Here is a 14,788-nt window from a genome sequence, read left to right as displayed (position 1 = left end):
CTCAGGGCCCCACTACTGGCTTTGGTGTGCTTCCCCCAGACTACAAACGACTAACCCCCACCTCCATCTGCTAACACGTGTGTAACGAGATATTCTGCTGCCTCACCCTGCGAGTTTCTGGTTTATTTCTTCCCGTCCCCTATGTAAACTGCTGTGACTTTTAGGGTGCTATCACTTTCTATCTCTCAGGGTGTGGTCCAGGGCCCGCAGCAGCAGCATCTTCTGAAAGCTTGTTCGAAATGCAAATCACGGCCCCACCCCATGTGTCCGGGGCAGACATCTGTGTTTTACCAAGACCTCCAAATGATTCTTTGGCAAGCTAAAGTTGAGAAGTACTGATGTTCTGTTATATAGCAAACTTCTCAACCTCAAAACCTATTATTAAATATTTATTCCAAATATTAACCCTCTCAAAATCCTTGATTTGCACTCTTTTGTTACAGTATACATTTTCCAGTTCATCTCTAATTAAAAAGTACTCATATGTATCTTGTAGGCAGATAAAGTTACGTACGTTCACTTTGTTCCCTTCTGCTGTTCAATCCTAGGCATTACGAGCATTTAGGGAATATCAGTTCACCACCAAGGATGGAAGCTCAGGCTACAATTGCCCTGTAAGCCAGAGCCCGTGTGAATATTTCCTAATCCTCACTCAAACACAGAAAATGGCAAGATGACGTGTATTCAGGCTATTTTCCATACAGAAGAAAACTTATCAGTATTAAACAAAGCAAAAGCAGACATTACCAGAGTGATTTCTCCACAATTTTGGTCCTGAAAACCTCCTCTTGGTCCAGGTTCACGGTGCAATAGCAATCTCGCATCTTGTTTGGCCCCGGGTAAGTGGGAAGATTTTTGGCTTCACCTGAAAAGCAAGTATGACTTTATTATCGACATAGCATAGAATTATTCCATCCTTTGCTTATCACAGACACATTTACAAATAATGGGTTTATTTCATAGCAATGCACCTGCTTTTACTTTTATCTTGGTTTTCTTATTACTACAAGTCAAAATATCGATGAGAATACCATTTGTACTGTTAAGATGCAAGATAGCATACACATTAACCTCTAAAACAAATTGATAAAAGTAGAAGTCCAGTGACCTAAGAACTAGGATTATTTGTTTGGTTTTACTCACACCAGTCCTTTCAATTTTCTAATATTTAAATTATGGTAAGATACATATAAATTAAAATTTATCATCTTAACCATCTTTAAGTGTACAACTCAATAGTGTTAAATATATGTATATTGTGCAACCAATTTCCAGTAGTTTTTCATCTTGCAAAACAAAACTCTGTCTCCGCAAAACAACAACTACCCATTTCCTCCTCCCCCCAGGCCCTGGCAACCGCCCTTCTACTTTCTGTTTCTATGAATTTAACTCCTCTAGAAACCTCAAAGAAGTGGAATCAGATAGTATCTGTCCTTGTATGTCTGGCTTATTTCACTCAGATCAATGTCCTCAAGGTTCATCCATGCTGTGTAGCATGTGCCAGAATTTCCTTCCTTTTCAAGGCTAAACAATATTCCATTGTATATATGTACCGCATTTAGCTTACCCTGCATTTAGCTTACCCTTTCATCCCCCGGGTCCCTTTTTACTTTGAATTTAATTTGATAGCAGTAGGTCAAAGTTGGGGCAATAATTAAGGAGTATTCTTTATTAACCAGAGTAAACTATTAACTACAGCTCTTTAAAATACAGACTGATTAGCCAGTTAGGGAAAAGTCAAGAAAGAGAGACTTGCTATAGGTTGAGTGTCTTCCCCCTACACACACACACACACCCCTTTCTAAACACAGAAGCCTGATGAAGCTTCGAAGTACATTTGGAGAAAAAGGAGGAAACTTCAAGAAAGCCAGTGTGCTTGGCCAGCCCTGCAAAAAATGCCCACACCATCATAACTCCCTATTTGACCCAGAGTCTGTCTAGAGATCGTTATCAAAACCACAATTGCTAGCATACTCTGCTAGAAGCTCAGAACAAACATGAAGGGCAGGTCCAAACAGTCTTGTTTACTTGTGAACTGGGCATGAGCAGGTACGAATGAGAGGTAGCTTTCAATCCGGACAGCTGATGCCCAGGTGAAGTCCACTACATGGAAGAAATGTCTCAAACATGTTTCTCACCTCCCATAGCCTTCCCTGTCTCTGAGTCATATTGGTTCTAAAGATGTGTGGCCCTTGGTATCCACAGGCACCAGACCCAGTGTTAGGAAGACAGTACTGAGCACCTTCTACCATGCAAAAAACAACGCACTGATAACACCTGTACACAGGGCCAACCGACCTCATTCTTGTTAATACTGGTAAAGGAAAAAAAAAAAAAAACCAGAAACCAAACCAATACCACAGTAGAAGTTGCTCAGAACTACATCTTCAGAGCTTAGTGCCGACTGCTTAGCATCAAAGCCACCCAGTGTGGCCACACCTTTTTCATAACCCCAACAAAAACATACATTATAACTCACATGGGAGTTTGAAAAGATGTCTGTTTACAAAGTGGCATGCTGGAACTTCCAAAGGCCAGAGATAAATTGTTCGAAGTTTTTCTAACTTTCCATTATTATTACTTGAGACAGAGTAGGGCAGCAAGTTAATAGAAGTCATTCAATAACTGGGTGGATGCTTTCTATGCCAATATATCTTATTTCTGATACCCCAAAGTGTTTTTTAGGATTTCTAACAGCACCAGTAATAATCTGTGCATGTAGTCATTTCCTGTACATAGCCTCAGTTGCCCCAACTGTAAAAGCAAGAAATTTCTAAGGCTCCATCAGCTCTAAGACTCTTCTAATTCAAAAGATTCCAGAATTTTTTCTTTTGGGAATCATCAAGGAATCATTAATGACTATCGGTTGAAGGAAAAGAGATAACAAATAAATGTTTTCTCATAGCCACTACTACCCTTAAAACACCTTAACATTAAGATGCTCCCAGAATGTGCCAGTGTTACATTAATTAAGCAAATGAAAACATGGCCAATCTGGTAAGAGGCATCTGAATCTAAGCCAAGCTTCAAGTCAGTTGTTAAATGTCATAAGACAGATTCTCTGAAGTCTTCTGGCAGATGTGAAAGGTCATATGTGCACATGCATACTTATGCAGGGTAAGTGATGAACCCACAGGCAGGGAAGGGTAGGATGCGGCTCAGTGGGCTTCTCCAGAGAGGGAGGGGGAGGTGGGAGGTGCAAAGAGGAGCAGGTGCAGGTTTCCTGGTCACTGAGTTGACACGAAAGGATGGCCACCGCACACTCGCCAAGTCTGAAACGGGCGCTTTCAGCCTCCCAGTTCTGTTTCTGAAACTGCGCATTTTTGCAGCATTCACAAACCTTTAACCTCAAAACTAGCCAGCCTGACTTTGTTGACTTTCCAGCTGTCACCTTTATGATGTGAATTAGGACTGACCATATTTCCTTTTGAAATTTTTTTTGCAACAAATTAAATATTTAGCTGCAAGTTCCTGTGTCTCTTAAAAGGAGGAAAAATACTTTATTGAAAGTCTAAAGGAGATGGTCATTGGTAGAAAACACACAACCGGGATTTTGTTTCTGTTTATTCTCCACAGAGCCTCAGAACACAAGCAATAGTAGCTGACACGTCTTCAAGGGGGACTGTCAGGATAAAAGAGAAAGAAGAGAGTTCTCTGAAAACAGATGCTTAAATATGTGAAAATGCTGAGTTATCTTGCGCCGGTATGAATGCAGTCTGATCCATCCATATTCCTCCCACCCCATAGGCCCCCAATCTGGACTGTTATAGAAACATCCTGGTTGCTATGACGATGGCAACACCAGACAGCCAGCTGGTCGACCTGCGCCAACATGAATAAACCAGTCAGACCATGAGGGTTGGGAGCAGTGGCTAGTATCTCACCCTGGGCCACATCATCTGCTCAGGGTCCTCACAGTACAGTTGGGGATCCTACCTGGACCGAAAAAGGACTAAGAATAATGAGTTACTCCCAAGTTCCTGCTTGGAGCTCCACAGAGCGGGGGTGGATGTCCCAGCTCTCAGGAGTTCTTTCATCTCAATCATATTCAAAACAGATTTGTTTCTTCCATGCGGATTATTTATACCAAGCCTAGAGGTTGCTTCCCTTCCTAACTACATATTATGGTACCTTTTTGTCTCTCTCAGAGAAAAAGCAATTTTTTTCCTAATAAGTGGAGACATTTACATAAGAATGTAAAGCTGGCCCTGGTATACAGTAGGTACTTAATTATTTGTTGAATGAATGGATGAACAAATGATTAAAAGGTAAAAGGAAAGTCAACTCTGGTTTCATTCTAAGAACCAAATAAGTAATCATTTTCATTTGACTCCTTCTCCTATTAACCACATCTCTAAAATTCACACTATTCACCAACCATTACTGTTCATCGATAGCTATGATAAAGATAGCAAATTTGGTAGCTGATATCATCTCTGAAAACCTGATTTACTAACAGAAGTAAACGGCAGCACTTAAAAAATAGTAACATAAACAGCACTGAAACAGGAACCCCTGATTTCTAATTACAGGAATCAGGCAATGAGTAAGGAAAACAAAGGTTAGGATCTGAAAGCCATCACCTCCCGGAGCCACCACTGCTAATAATTCCTGTGCATTGTTCTCAGTGAACACAACCTGAAAAACACAAACCCATGGGTAGCTGGGTCTCCAGCTTGACCTTGTTGGAGGGTCCGTGAGAGGATTCTGTGCCACTTCCAGGTTCAGCCCTGATAAATAAGTCAAGGCCCCCGCCCATCCATCTTGAAAGGCCAACTTCCCTCAAAGACTCTCGAGAACAATGCCCTATATGCCCATAGAGAGGACATCAGGGGTCTTAGATCCCGGGCACCCTGGAAATGACTGGCAAAAGTCCAAATCTACGTCACCTCTGAGAAGGAATCTGATCCTGTTTGCTGCCCTCCAGCACCTAGCCCTCACCAAACCCACAGAAGAGAAGGATGGAGGAAGGAATGAAGGAGACATTGGGAGGGGAGGGTGAGGGTCAGGTCAAGGGCTATAACTGACAAACCGCTGTTCGTCCAGCTGTGAGCCTAGACCTGAAGCCAACAGAAATGCCCAGGGATGTACTTCCCAGATGTGCTTGAATCAACCCAATCTGCACAGCTTTGGACTTTGTTCTTTCCTAGTTAAGTATGGTGGTTTTCAATTTGACTACAGGTCAACCTCGCTAAATAATGCATAAACAGGTCCATGAGCATTAGTCCCATAAGAGCAATCTGTGCTGCCCCACCCCCCACCCCAGCTCAGCCCAGAGGCCTCCATGTATAAAAGCAGAAAATGCGAAAGAATCACTGTTCCTAAAGTTCCCTATCTTTACTCAGTCCTTTAGTCATTCTGATATAGAACACTCTAATGGGTCTACAAATCGTGGTGATCAATACAGCTTATTGTAATAACATAAAAGTCTGTTTCCCCATAGAGGTCAGTTTTACAATTAAAATATTCTATTTCTTTGAATATATTTTTGGCTGTCTTGCTATTTTAGCACTTGATATTAAATAGCACAAAACTCCATAAAACCAGATGAGACTGAATTTCTAAATCAGGTTATAAACAGCTTCCTTTACTGCATACTGACTTAGTAATCTGGGAAACTCCATGCTGAGCTTCCTGGAAGCCCACAGGGCACCACCTCACCATCACTACAAACACAGAGGACCTCTGCTCCTGGGAGGAGTATAGCACAGGAAGCTACTTACATCCATTTGAGATTTCCTCCAATTTCCAAAAAGGATAGGTAACACGTTAAAGTATATGAGACAAGTATAAAATAAGACTGTTAAAATGGAAATTAAAACCTTAAAATATGGAAAGAAAATTACATCTACCCAACCCAAATCTAACATGCATGATTCAGTGATCAACTGAGCTCTGATTTGCCTAGCGACTAAAATACAGATGGAAATATGGTGGAACACAAAATTCTCATAATTTATTTTTAAATGAAATATACTCATTCTTCAGGAAGAAACACCATTCTACAGCAACTCCACTGCTGGAAGCCTTACACAGGAGACATTAAATGATGGACTGGGCATGTCTCCCGTGACAATTTTACAAAAGATGCAGAAACATGCTTCATGTGGCTCCTTCTTATTCTGTCCTTCAGGAGAGGTGAGGGCACCATATGAATTACAAACCCTGTGAAAGAGTTCTCAGCAGAGAAGGTGGGTGCAAACCAAGGAGGAGCCACTTTCTGCTGCTCCACTTGTTTCGAGACTAGACCTTCACACGTCCAAGACAAATTCCAACTGGCATTTCCACTCCTAACACCTTGTCTCGCAGCCACACCTCACTCTGTCCACCCTGTGCCTCAGCTCTTCAGAGCGCTGGTCTATCAGCTCTGAAAGTTCCTATCTTCTCCCATAATCCAAGCGGCATCTGGGGTCACCTTGAACAACGAGAATTTCTGGCTGGATGGACAGCCCTGGATGGTGGCAGGCTGCCAGTGGGGAAGGAGGTCATTCGAGGCAAAGATCTGCGGCACCTCTGCAATTACAAAATGCAAGGTTGGCACCCACCCACCTGGTCCCCCGGGACCGTCTGTCCCCCACACTGCACGCAACTTCGGAACTATGGTCCCCACCCGAACACCCCAGTCTTCCAAACAGTTTGCAACCCTTGGAGCATCTCCTCCTCCTCCCTCTTCTTCCGTGCTCCCTGCTCCACTCTGCTCTGTCCCGTTAATGTCACACGTACAAACTTTCCTTGAAGAGCCATGCGCCAAGACAGCCATTAAAATTTGGTGGAGCACCTTCGCTGTTTCTCTGCTTTCACCAAATAATCAGAATTGCCAGGACAGGACTGGGGTTGGGGAAAGGAGACCTCAAAATTCTAAAGAAAAGTGCATTTTAGGCTCCCAGAAAAAAAACAAAAGCCTAAGAAACTAAGAATGCCAGATGGAAAATCATCCATTTCTCCATTTTCTGATTGATTTATAGACAATGGCACATTCCCAGAATTATTTAGACTTTCAATTTTAAATTGAATTAAATCTATTGAGCACCTAAAAAACACACAAAACATTAGCTAATTTTGCTCTCTCACCTAAAGTCTGGTATTTTCCCATGGGGGGAAAAATGAATGCTCTATTCTCTTGTGCTTTTCCAATTAAGCAAGAAATGAAAATAGTGTTCTTGGACAATAACTCAATCCCAAAATAAAAGCTGTGAAATTAAGTCAAAAAAAGGAAAAAAGAAACCACTAGTTTCCTTCTAATTTTTAAAATGTCATGTCGTATGGGTATTTTTAATCCTTTGGAAACTAAAATTTTGTGTCTCTGCTTATAAAATCCTTTCTCCATCTAATGCTGCATTTCCTAGCTAATGGCTATTAAGACCATAAAAGAGTAAGCAGGGCATCAACAATGCAGGCATTTATTGCTAAAGTAAGGATAGTATGGAAATTTCTGGAAGAGTAAGGACCTCTGGAAACTGCAAAGATGAGGACACAAGCTCTCCCTGGGCAGGCCCTGGGCCTTCCCCAGAGTGAGACTCACAAGCAGGGAGGCCACCTCCACATCAATCCCTGTGCACCTGGACAGTAAATAGGAGATGTCAACATGTGCAGACCACACAAAACAGAAAATGCAGTCTGGGGGATGCCTCTGGGCTACAGGGAACCTCAGACTGAGAATGCTTTTCACTGGTGCTTCTCGCCTCCAGAAGAGTGTGACCAAAGAACAAGAAAAGGGGCAGAACGCCTGGGAGAACGTCTGGGTGAACACCTTGGAAATCACCTTGGAGAATCCCTGGGCCAACACCTGGGAGAACACCTGAGCTAACACCTGGTGAATGCCCGGCAGACCCATATGACCACACCCATAACCTGTTGTTTTCTCCTACAGAGTTATTATACATTTGCTTGTGTATGTGTATGTCTGTGTATATGTTTTGAATTCTGCTTTTTTTCAACAGTTTTATTGAGATAGGATCAGCATACCATAAAACTCACTCATTTGAAGTGTACAGTTCAATGGTTTTTTATTCACACAGGGTGGTACAACTATCACCACAATTCCTCCCCCCAAAGAAACCAGGACCTATTAACTGTCGCATCCCCTTCCCCCTCCCCCCAGGCCCTGGCAACCACTAATCTACTTTCTATTCTGGATATTCATAGAAACAGAATCACAGAATATGTGACCTTTGGAGTCTGACTTCTTTTACTCAGTACAATGTTTTCAAGGTTCATCCGCACTGAACCATGTGTCAGGACTTTGCCCCTTTTCTTGGCTGAATAATATTCCATTGTATGAATGTAGCATGATCTCTCTATCCATTCTTCAGTTGATGGACATTTGGGTTGTTACTAACTTTTGGCGATTGTGATAATGCTGCTATGATATTTGTATACAGGTTTTTGTATGAATGTATATTCTGAATTCTCTTGGTTATATATGAGGGAGTAGAATTGTGGAGTCATATGGTTACTCAGTATTTAACTGTTTGAGGAACTTCCAAACTGTTTTTCCATGGTAGGTGTACCATTTTACATTCCCACCAGCAGTATGCAAGGGTTCCGATTCCTACACATCCTGACTGACACTTATTACTGTCTGCCTTTACAATTATACCTTTGCTTTGAATCGAAGAAATACCTGGTCTCGATTTTTTTTTTTATGATGGCAAAATGGGGGGAAGTGATTGTGGCAACAGTTTTATTAAGACAGTAAATATTTTTGGCATACATCCAGGCAGATAATTACACTGTCTCTGAAGAGCACAGATGGACGTTCCTTCTGCACAGCGGCAGATCTGGGATGCATCACTTTGGGTGCCTCCCAGATGAGCAACCTCCCCAGCCCCTAATCTCAGCATGAGTGATTCTGGGTTTATATTGCCCAAGTTAGAGCACTGGCTTTGAAAACACAAAGAGAAAAACACCTTACACAAGAGAGCCAGACTTGACAAGCAGGCATGTGTGACTATGAGGGCATCTCTGCTGGAAGCTCAGGTAGTAACCACACAAAAATGAAATCCATCTGTTTCCTCTCAGCTCACTAGAGCTGGCCCTGAATGGTGGTTAAAGAAAAGAAAGCCAGTTCCCTTTTCTAGAGAAAACTAAAGAGATTCCAGAGGCATGATCTATATAACTCTGGTTCAGAGTTTTAAAATTTTTATTTATATACATCTTTTTTATTGCTATTGTTCAGTAGTAGCAGTAACGCACGGTAGAAAATTTCCAGCTACAGGAGTCCATGAGTAAACATTAAGAGTCTCTCTCTAGCCCCATACGCAGTCATAGACCCACTCTCTAGAAATAGCCTTGTTGACTAATTTCTGTTTCTTAGTTCTTTGAGCAAGCAGTATGAATGTAGGTAACAGCCTCACTAATATTTCTTGTTTATCAATTTAAACTCATTTATCGACTCCCTACTATGGAAGACGAAGAATTTAAGGCCGTGTCTATCTCCCACCTCACCTCCCACTTTCTGTTGTTAAACTATTTCACACTGTCAAGTACTTAACATTTCATTCTGTTCTTTACTTATTCTATGTTCTTTATAAGTTGATTCTAACATTTCATTCTGTTCTTTTACTTATTCTATGTTCTTTATAAGTTGATTCTAAATCTTTTAACTCCACAAAGTGTCGTTTACAACAAAAAGATCATGCAACTATTGCAGTGGCCCCTGTCGGAAGGCTCTCTGAGCATCGAGGTTCAGTGTGGCCAATTCTTGTCCCTGACGCGTTCTGGCCTCTCTCGTATCATATCCAGACACTACTGCTTCTTACACCACATCACCCTTTGTTTCATTCCTTTTTCATTTGGCCTGAGTCACTGTTCTGGGGGTCAATGAGGATGGATCTTTGCCTGCCCAAGTGTCCTTACGTTTGAAAAAATACAAATTCAGGGCTCAAATTAACTTACCCTCATATTTTTAAGGCACCATTCCATTTGTAAGAGCCCTTTAAAAACATTAAATGGTCCAAATACCAGTCCCATCCTGCAGCCTCCTTCACGGGCAACAATGTACGAGCTTCTTGTTCCTCCTGATGGTTTTGTGAGCAAATACAAGCTAATATATTACATAAATGGCAACATACAGGAGTCTAACCATTCCTTATTAAAATTGGTATTAATAATGCACACCTTGAGATTATCAGTACATTAAGAACTTCCTACTCTATTAGGGCTGCACAGTTTTTGATTAAATGAATACACCATAGTTTATTTAAGCCTCCCTAAGGATGGGCACTTTGGTTATTTTCAGTCTTTTGCTATTACCAAGAATGCAGCAATACAAAACCTTGCATAGAGATTCTATTTCTGTATGATAAATAATAAGCTCCTAGAATTAGAATTTCTGGTATAAAGGGTAATTTGTAATTTTCATACAAATTTATCATATTGCCAAACAGTTCTCCATGGTGGTAATTTACATTCCAACCACCATGTTTGAAGATACAGTTTTCCTATATCCTTGCTAGTACTGAGTTACCAAAATTGGGGATCTTTGCTTATCTAAGAGGTGAAAAATGGTGTGTGTGTGTGTGTGTGTGTGTGTGTGTGTGTGTGTGTGTGTTTACACTCTATTTATGACAAAGGATTCTTTCTGAAGGATCTAATTTTATTCCATTTATTTAGGAGTGAAAGCCATGCCCAGAACACCTGCACAGCTGTTCCTTCCTCTATCCTCCATAAGACAAGGTCCCCACAAATCAGCCTTGACAGAGCTGGCTGGGCACAAACCACTGTGATGGAATCCATAGAAACAAAGTTTAGGGGAACTGAAATCATCTTTGCTGTCAAATTCCGATTTTTCCAACTGTTTCTGGATCCACCACTTCTAACTCTAAAATATTCAGTGGTGGACAGACTTAAGAGGCTGTCCTGGCACCCTGGGCAGCCCAGACACTGGCACCCTGGGCAGCCCAGACACTGCAAGGGTCTCCCGATCCTTCAACCAGAGTCTTCTCCAGTGAAGGTGACCTTAAACCCTGACCGGCGTAAGGACCGGCTGTCACTGCCGCAGTGCAGGTTTCTGGATTCCAGCAGCAAAAATTCTTCACAGTTTGCATTCGGTATTATTTTGAAGTCAAGGAAGGGAGACAATCTAGACAATATCAAATGTGGGGAAAGTCATTATGTGTACTGGGCTGTAAGCCCACTGACTGGTCTTGATACATAAAATAAGACACCTAACCTGGCCAAAGACAACCAATTTGTGGTGGAAAGAGAATCTTCTCTTTCAAGATCTAGGTTTATTTTTTAGAAACAATCAGCATACAATTTCACCCTGCTCTTTTCTGCCCCGTATATTTTGGTACTATTTTTGCTTTCCTTTCTTTTTCCCACACCATTCTCTGAAAGAGTCCTGGCTTGAACTTGAGAAATGAAATTTCTTAGATGTTAACAAAAGATTAGAAAAACTGTTCTTTTCCCTAAAATATCAGAGCCTGACATTAATACCCCTGGTGCCAAACACGAGTTTTGGAAAGAATTTTAAATGGATGGTGTTTCTTTGTTCATTCACATCTGACCTGAAAAGGAAACTGCCTAAATACTTTCAGATGCGCTGTGGAATATTCCAGGTCCATGACTGAAACAAGACCTCACACAGAATTAGCTGTCTTTCACATACTATTCTGGGACTAAAGGAACTCTTGACAGGCCTTCCTGACCAAAGCTTGAAATTTTCATATATAATTTATTATTTTTTCAGTTGGCTAAATACACAACAGGCTCAGTTTTACAAGCAGTTCATATTTTGTAGTCAGGGCTGTCATTGACTCTTCCTGGGGGGCGGGGGGCATTGCAGATCTCCCCAAGAGTGAAGGCAGTTATGACACGGCCAGCTTAATGCAAGGCTACTTGCTCACATGAGCTCACGTGTAGTAAGTGTAATATCTGTGAAGATGCTTGTGTGTAACAAGCCTATTTACTAGGCATGTATGGGCAGGTGTGGCATCTCTGAAGATGCATGTGTATAACACACCTGTTATTGCTCCTTTGTAAGTAAGGCTGGCATTTACTGAAACCCTACCAATACTCTAACTTTCATTTGCAGAAAGTAGAGAGGCTGCTCCCTCATAACAAACCAATGAAATCCCTTCCTTCCTTCTCTTCCTTGCTCTCAGCAGCCAGAAGTGAGGTGACTGTCAGAAATGGACAAACAGGAGGGACCCAATCACCGTGACGGTGGCAAAACCCCAGGAGAGGGGGCACTCTGAGCTAGTAGAAACTTCCTGAGCAAGGTGCCCATGACCCTCCAGAACTTAGAACAGTGCCCTCCCTTCAGGCCATGGTCATCAAGGCTGGCTAACTCCTTTTCTACAATGATCAATAGGAGAAGCACCATGATATAAACAGAAACAGACGATGACTCTCAAGGTGTGAGAACAAAGATTTGAGGCAAAACAAAGGCTGTGTAAGATGTTTACCAAAAGAAAAGGATATTTGCAAGCTGCACATCTGCTAAGTGTTTTTATATCCAAAATATATAAAGAGCTCCTATGACTTAACAACACAAAGATAAAGAACCCAATCCAAAAGGACTCGATACACATTTCTCCAAAGATAAACAAATTGCCAACAAGCACATGAAAAATGCTCAACATCATGTGTCATTAGAGAAAGTCAAAACCACAATGAGATACCATTTCACATCATGAGGACAGCCAGAATGTTTGTTAAAGAAAGATAACAAGTGTTAGCGAGGACATAGAGAAAATGGGATGCTCGTATATTGCTGGTAGGAATATAGTGCAGCTACGGTCGAAAAGTTTGGCACTTCCTCAGAAAGTTAACGTGGAGTTACCACATGACACAGCAATTCCACTTCTAGATGTATACTCAAAAGAACCGAAAACAGGTTTTCAAACGAATATGTGTACATGAATGTTCATAACAGCTTCACTGCTAGGAGCAAGCACCTGAAAAATGAAGAAAATTATCATAGGGATAATTTTAGGAAGAGCCAGGTGGCTGAGCAGGTATCTGTGTCCTGCACTAGTGACACCCAGGTGTCAGTATGGCTGGGGTCTAGGGCTGGAAGGTTACTCACAGGAGCCCCAAGCTCCTGCCCAGAGGACCTGAAGGTTAACTATACATGTGCAGGGTGGAAACTGCTGTTGATGACTGCAGACTGGGCACAGAAAGGTGTGGCAAGAGCTAGTTGTGACTGGGAAGGCAAAGGCTTCACAGAAGATGTGAGGTTTGGGGCGATCCCACTGCAGGGGATGAAGGAGATGCAGGAAGAGCAAGTGAGGTGGAGGCTGACTTAGATCCAGAGGAGAGATGAAACCCCATGAAACGTTCCAAAATGCGGGCTCCCTTGTAACTGAGGCTGGCAGAGAGAGAGAGGCGGCTGGAAAGCGTACGGGTGGACGGAGGCAGGACCTTTGGAGGAATATAAAAAATGAAATAATAAAAGACAAAATTGTTTCTAACGGGCTATGGGATGTTCCCTTAGCTGTGACTTGTATGCACAAGAGGAGAAAAGCTCGGCACAGTGTCTCCCACCACAGGGAGGAAACACCACCGAAATCCCAGATCCACCCACACATTTGGATGGAGTGTACCCAGCGTGACTCACGCCTCAGACCAGCATCCCGTGCTAAGTGACCCCTCCCTCCTGTTTCAAACCTGGCACCAACTGTAGTCAACTCCCTGCTTCCAGCAGCCCTTGGCACTCCAGCATCTCACACAGGAAGTGAGAGTTCTCTTTGCTGAGCTCGAGAGCTGCTTAAAACTCCAAAATTATTTTTAACATCACTATCGGTCTAATTAAGCAAGAAACACTGCCAAGTTTACAAGCTGGCTGCATTGAAAGAACGGTGGGCCATTTCAAATGAGACCATATTGACACACCTAAGCACAGGATGTTTTTTAAACTTTGCTGAAATAAGGAAGAAACTAAAAAGCGAATAAACAAACTTGCAAGAGACTCAAACTTGATGTTATCTCCCCATTCAGATCACCCTTTAGGAGAGCGTGTACGACCAGCCTGATCACTTGTGTGAGACTGTGCTGCCCTGTCCTCCCCACCTCTCCTCTCCATGCCCCCTCCGCCCAGTCCCTCTTCCCCTTCTCTCTCTCTACTCAGTCCCCCTCTCCCACCTTCCCTCCTCGCCCCTACATGAGATGTGTCCAGCCAGCTTATATTTGAGAACAGAGAGCTGTGGAGAATTCCTACTTGTGCACGATTCCTGCATGTGCACAAGGAGTGAGGGATCCACCACTGGTCAGATGCACCAACCCATCCACAGCAACGCTGCTGACTCCGAGACCTCACCGGGCACAGGCACTGCTTTACGCTCCACCAACAACACCCCCTTCGCAGATGGAGAACTGAGGTCCAGGGTGGTTGAAAGCTGGCCCAGAGTCACCGGGCAGAAGCGGGATACGAACCCAGGGGGTCATTTGGGTCCCTCACCACACTGTGGGTTGGCGTCTTGATCAGAAGTCCTGTGTGTTTCTCAGACACAGGCCAATTCTCTGCTGTCCTGGCTGCAGGCCCACTCTAAGATGAACCTGACTGGTCCTGGGGGCACAAAGGCACTTACTTCCTCACAGAACCGGGCTGAGGTTCCCAGAGGCTTCCTGCCACAGCGTCTACACTTCCCCCCACTGGTAGAAGTTCCCCTAAGGACGAGCCTCAGGGACCCAGGGGCTCAATGCCCGTCCCTAAGAACAGAATCAAGAGATCATCCTGAATCCCAACAGTAATGCAGGGCAAGGTATTACCACTGGCCTGGCAGGGTGCACCGTCACACCTGGGTGTGGGCCTCTCAGCGTTGGGCTTCTGATCCAAACCATT

The 14,788-nt window shown here is 42.9% G+C and overlaps 1 protein-coding gene across 1 annotated transcript in view; it reads right to left on the bottom strand.

Moving 5' to 3' along the window:
* The window catches only part of RASA3 (RAS p21 protein activator 3), a 114,725-nt gene that overhangs the window by 75,277 nt on the left and 24,660 nt on the right, over positions 1 to 14,788 (bottom strand). Inside the window, exon 2 of the mRNA XM_006909339.3 lies at positions 748 to 865. Within this exon, the coding sequence (XP_006909401.1) occupies positions 748 to 865 (118 nt within the window). The remainder of the gene's footprint in view (positions 1 to 747; positions 866 to 14,788) is intronic.

The sequence above is a fragment of the Pteropus alecto genome, unplaced genomic scaffold (assembly GCF_000325575.1).
Source record: "Pteropus alecto unplaced genomic scaffold, ASM32557v1 scaffold13, whole genome shotgun sequence".
Taxonomy (NCBI): Eukaryota; Metazoa; Chordata; class Mammalia; order Chiroptera; family Pteropodidae; genus Pteropus; species Pteropus alecto.
The sequence above is the reverse complement of the archived record's forward strand: the minus strand, read 5'-3'. Positions and strand labels throughout refer to the sequence as shown.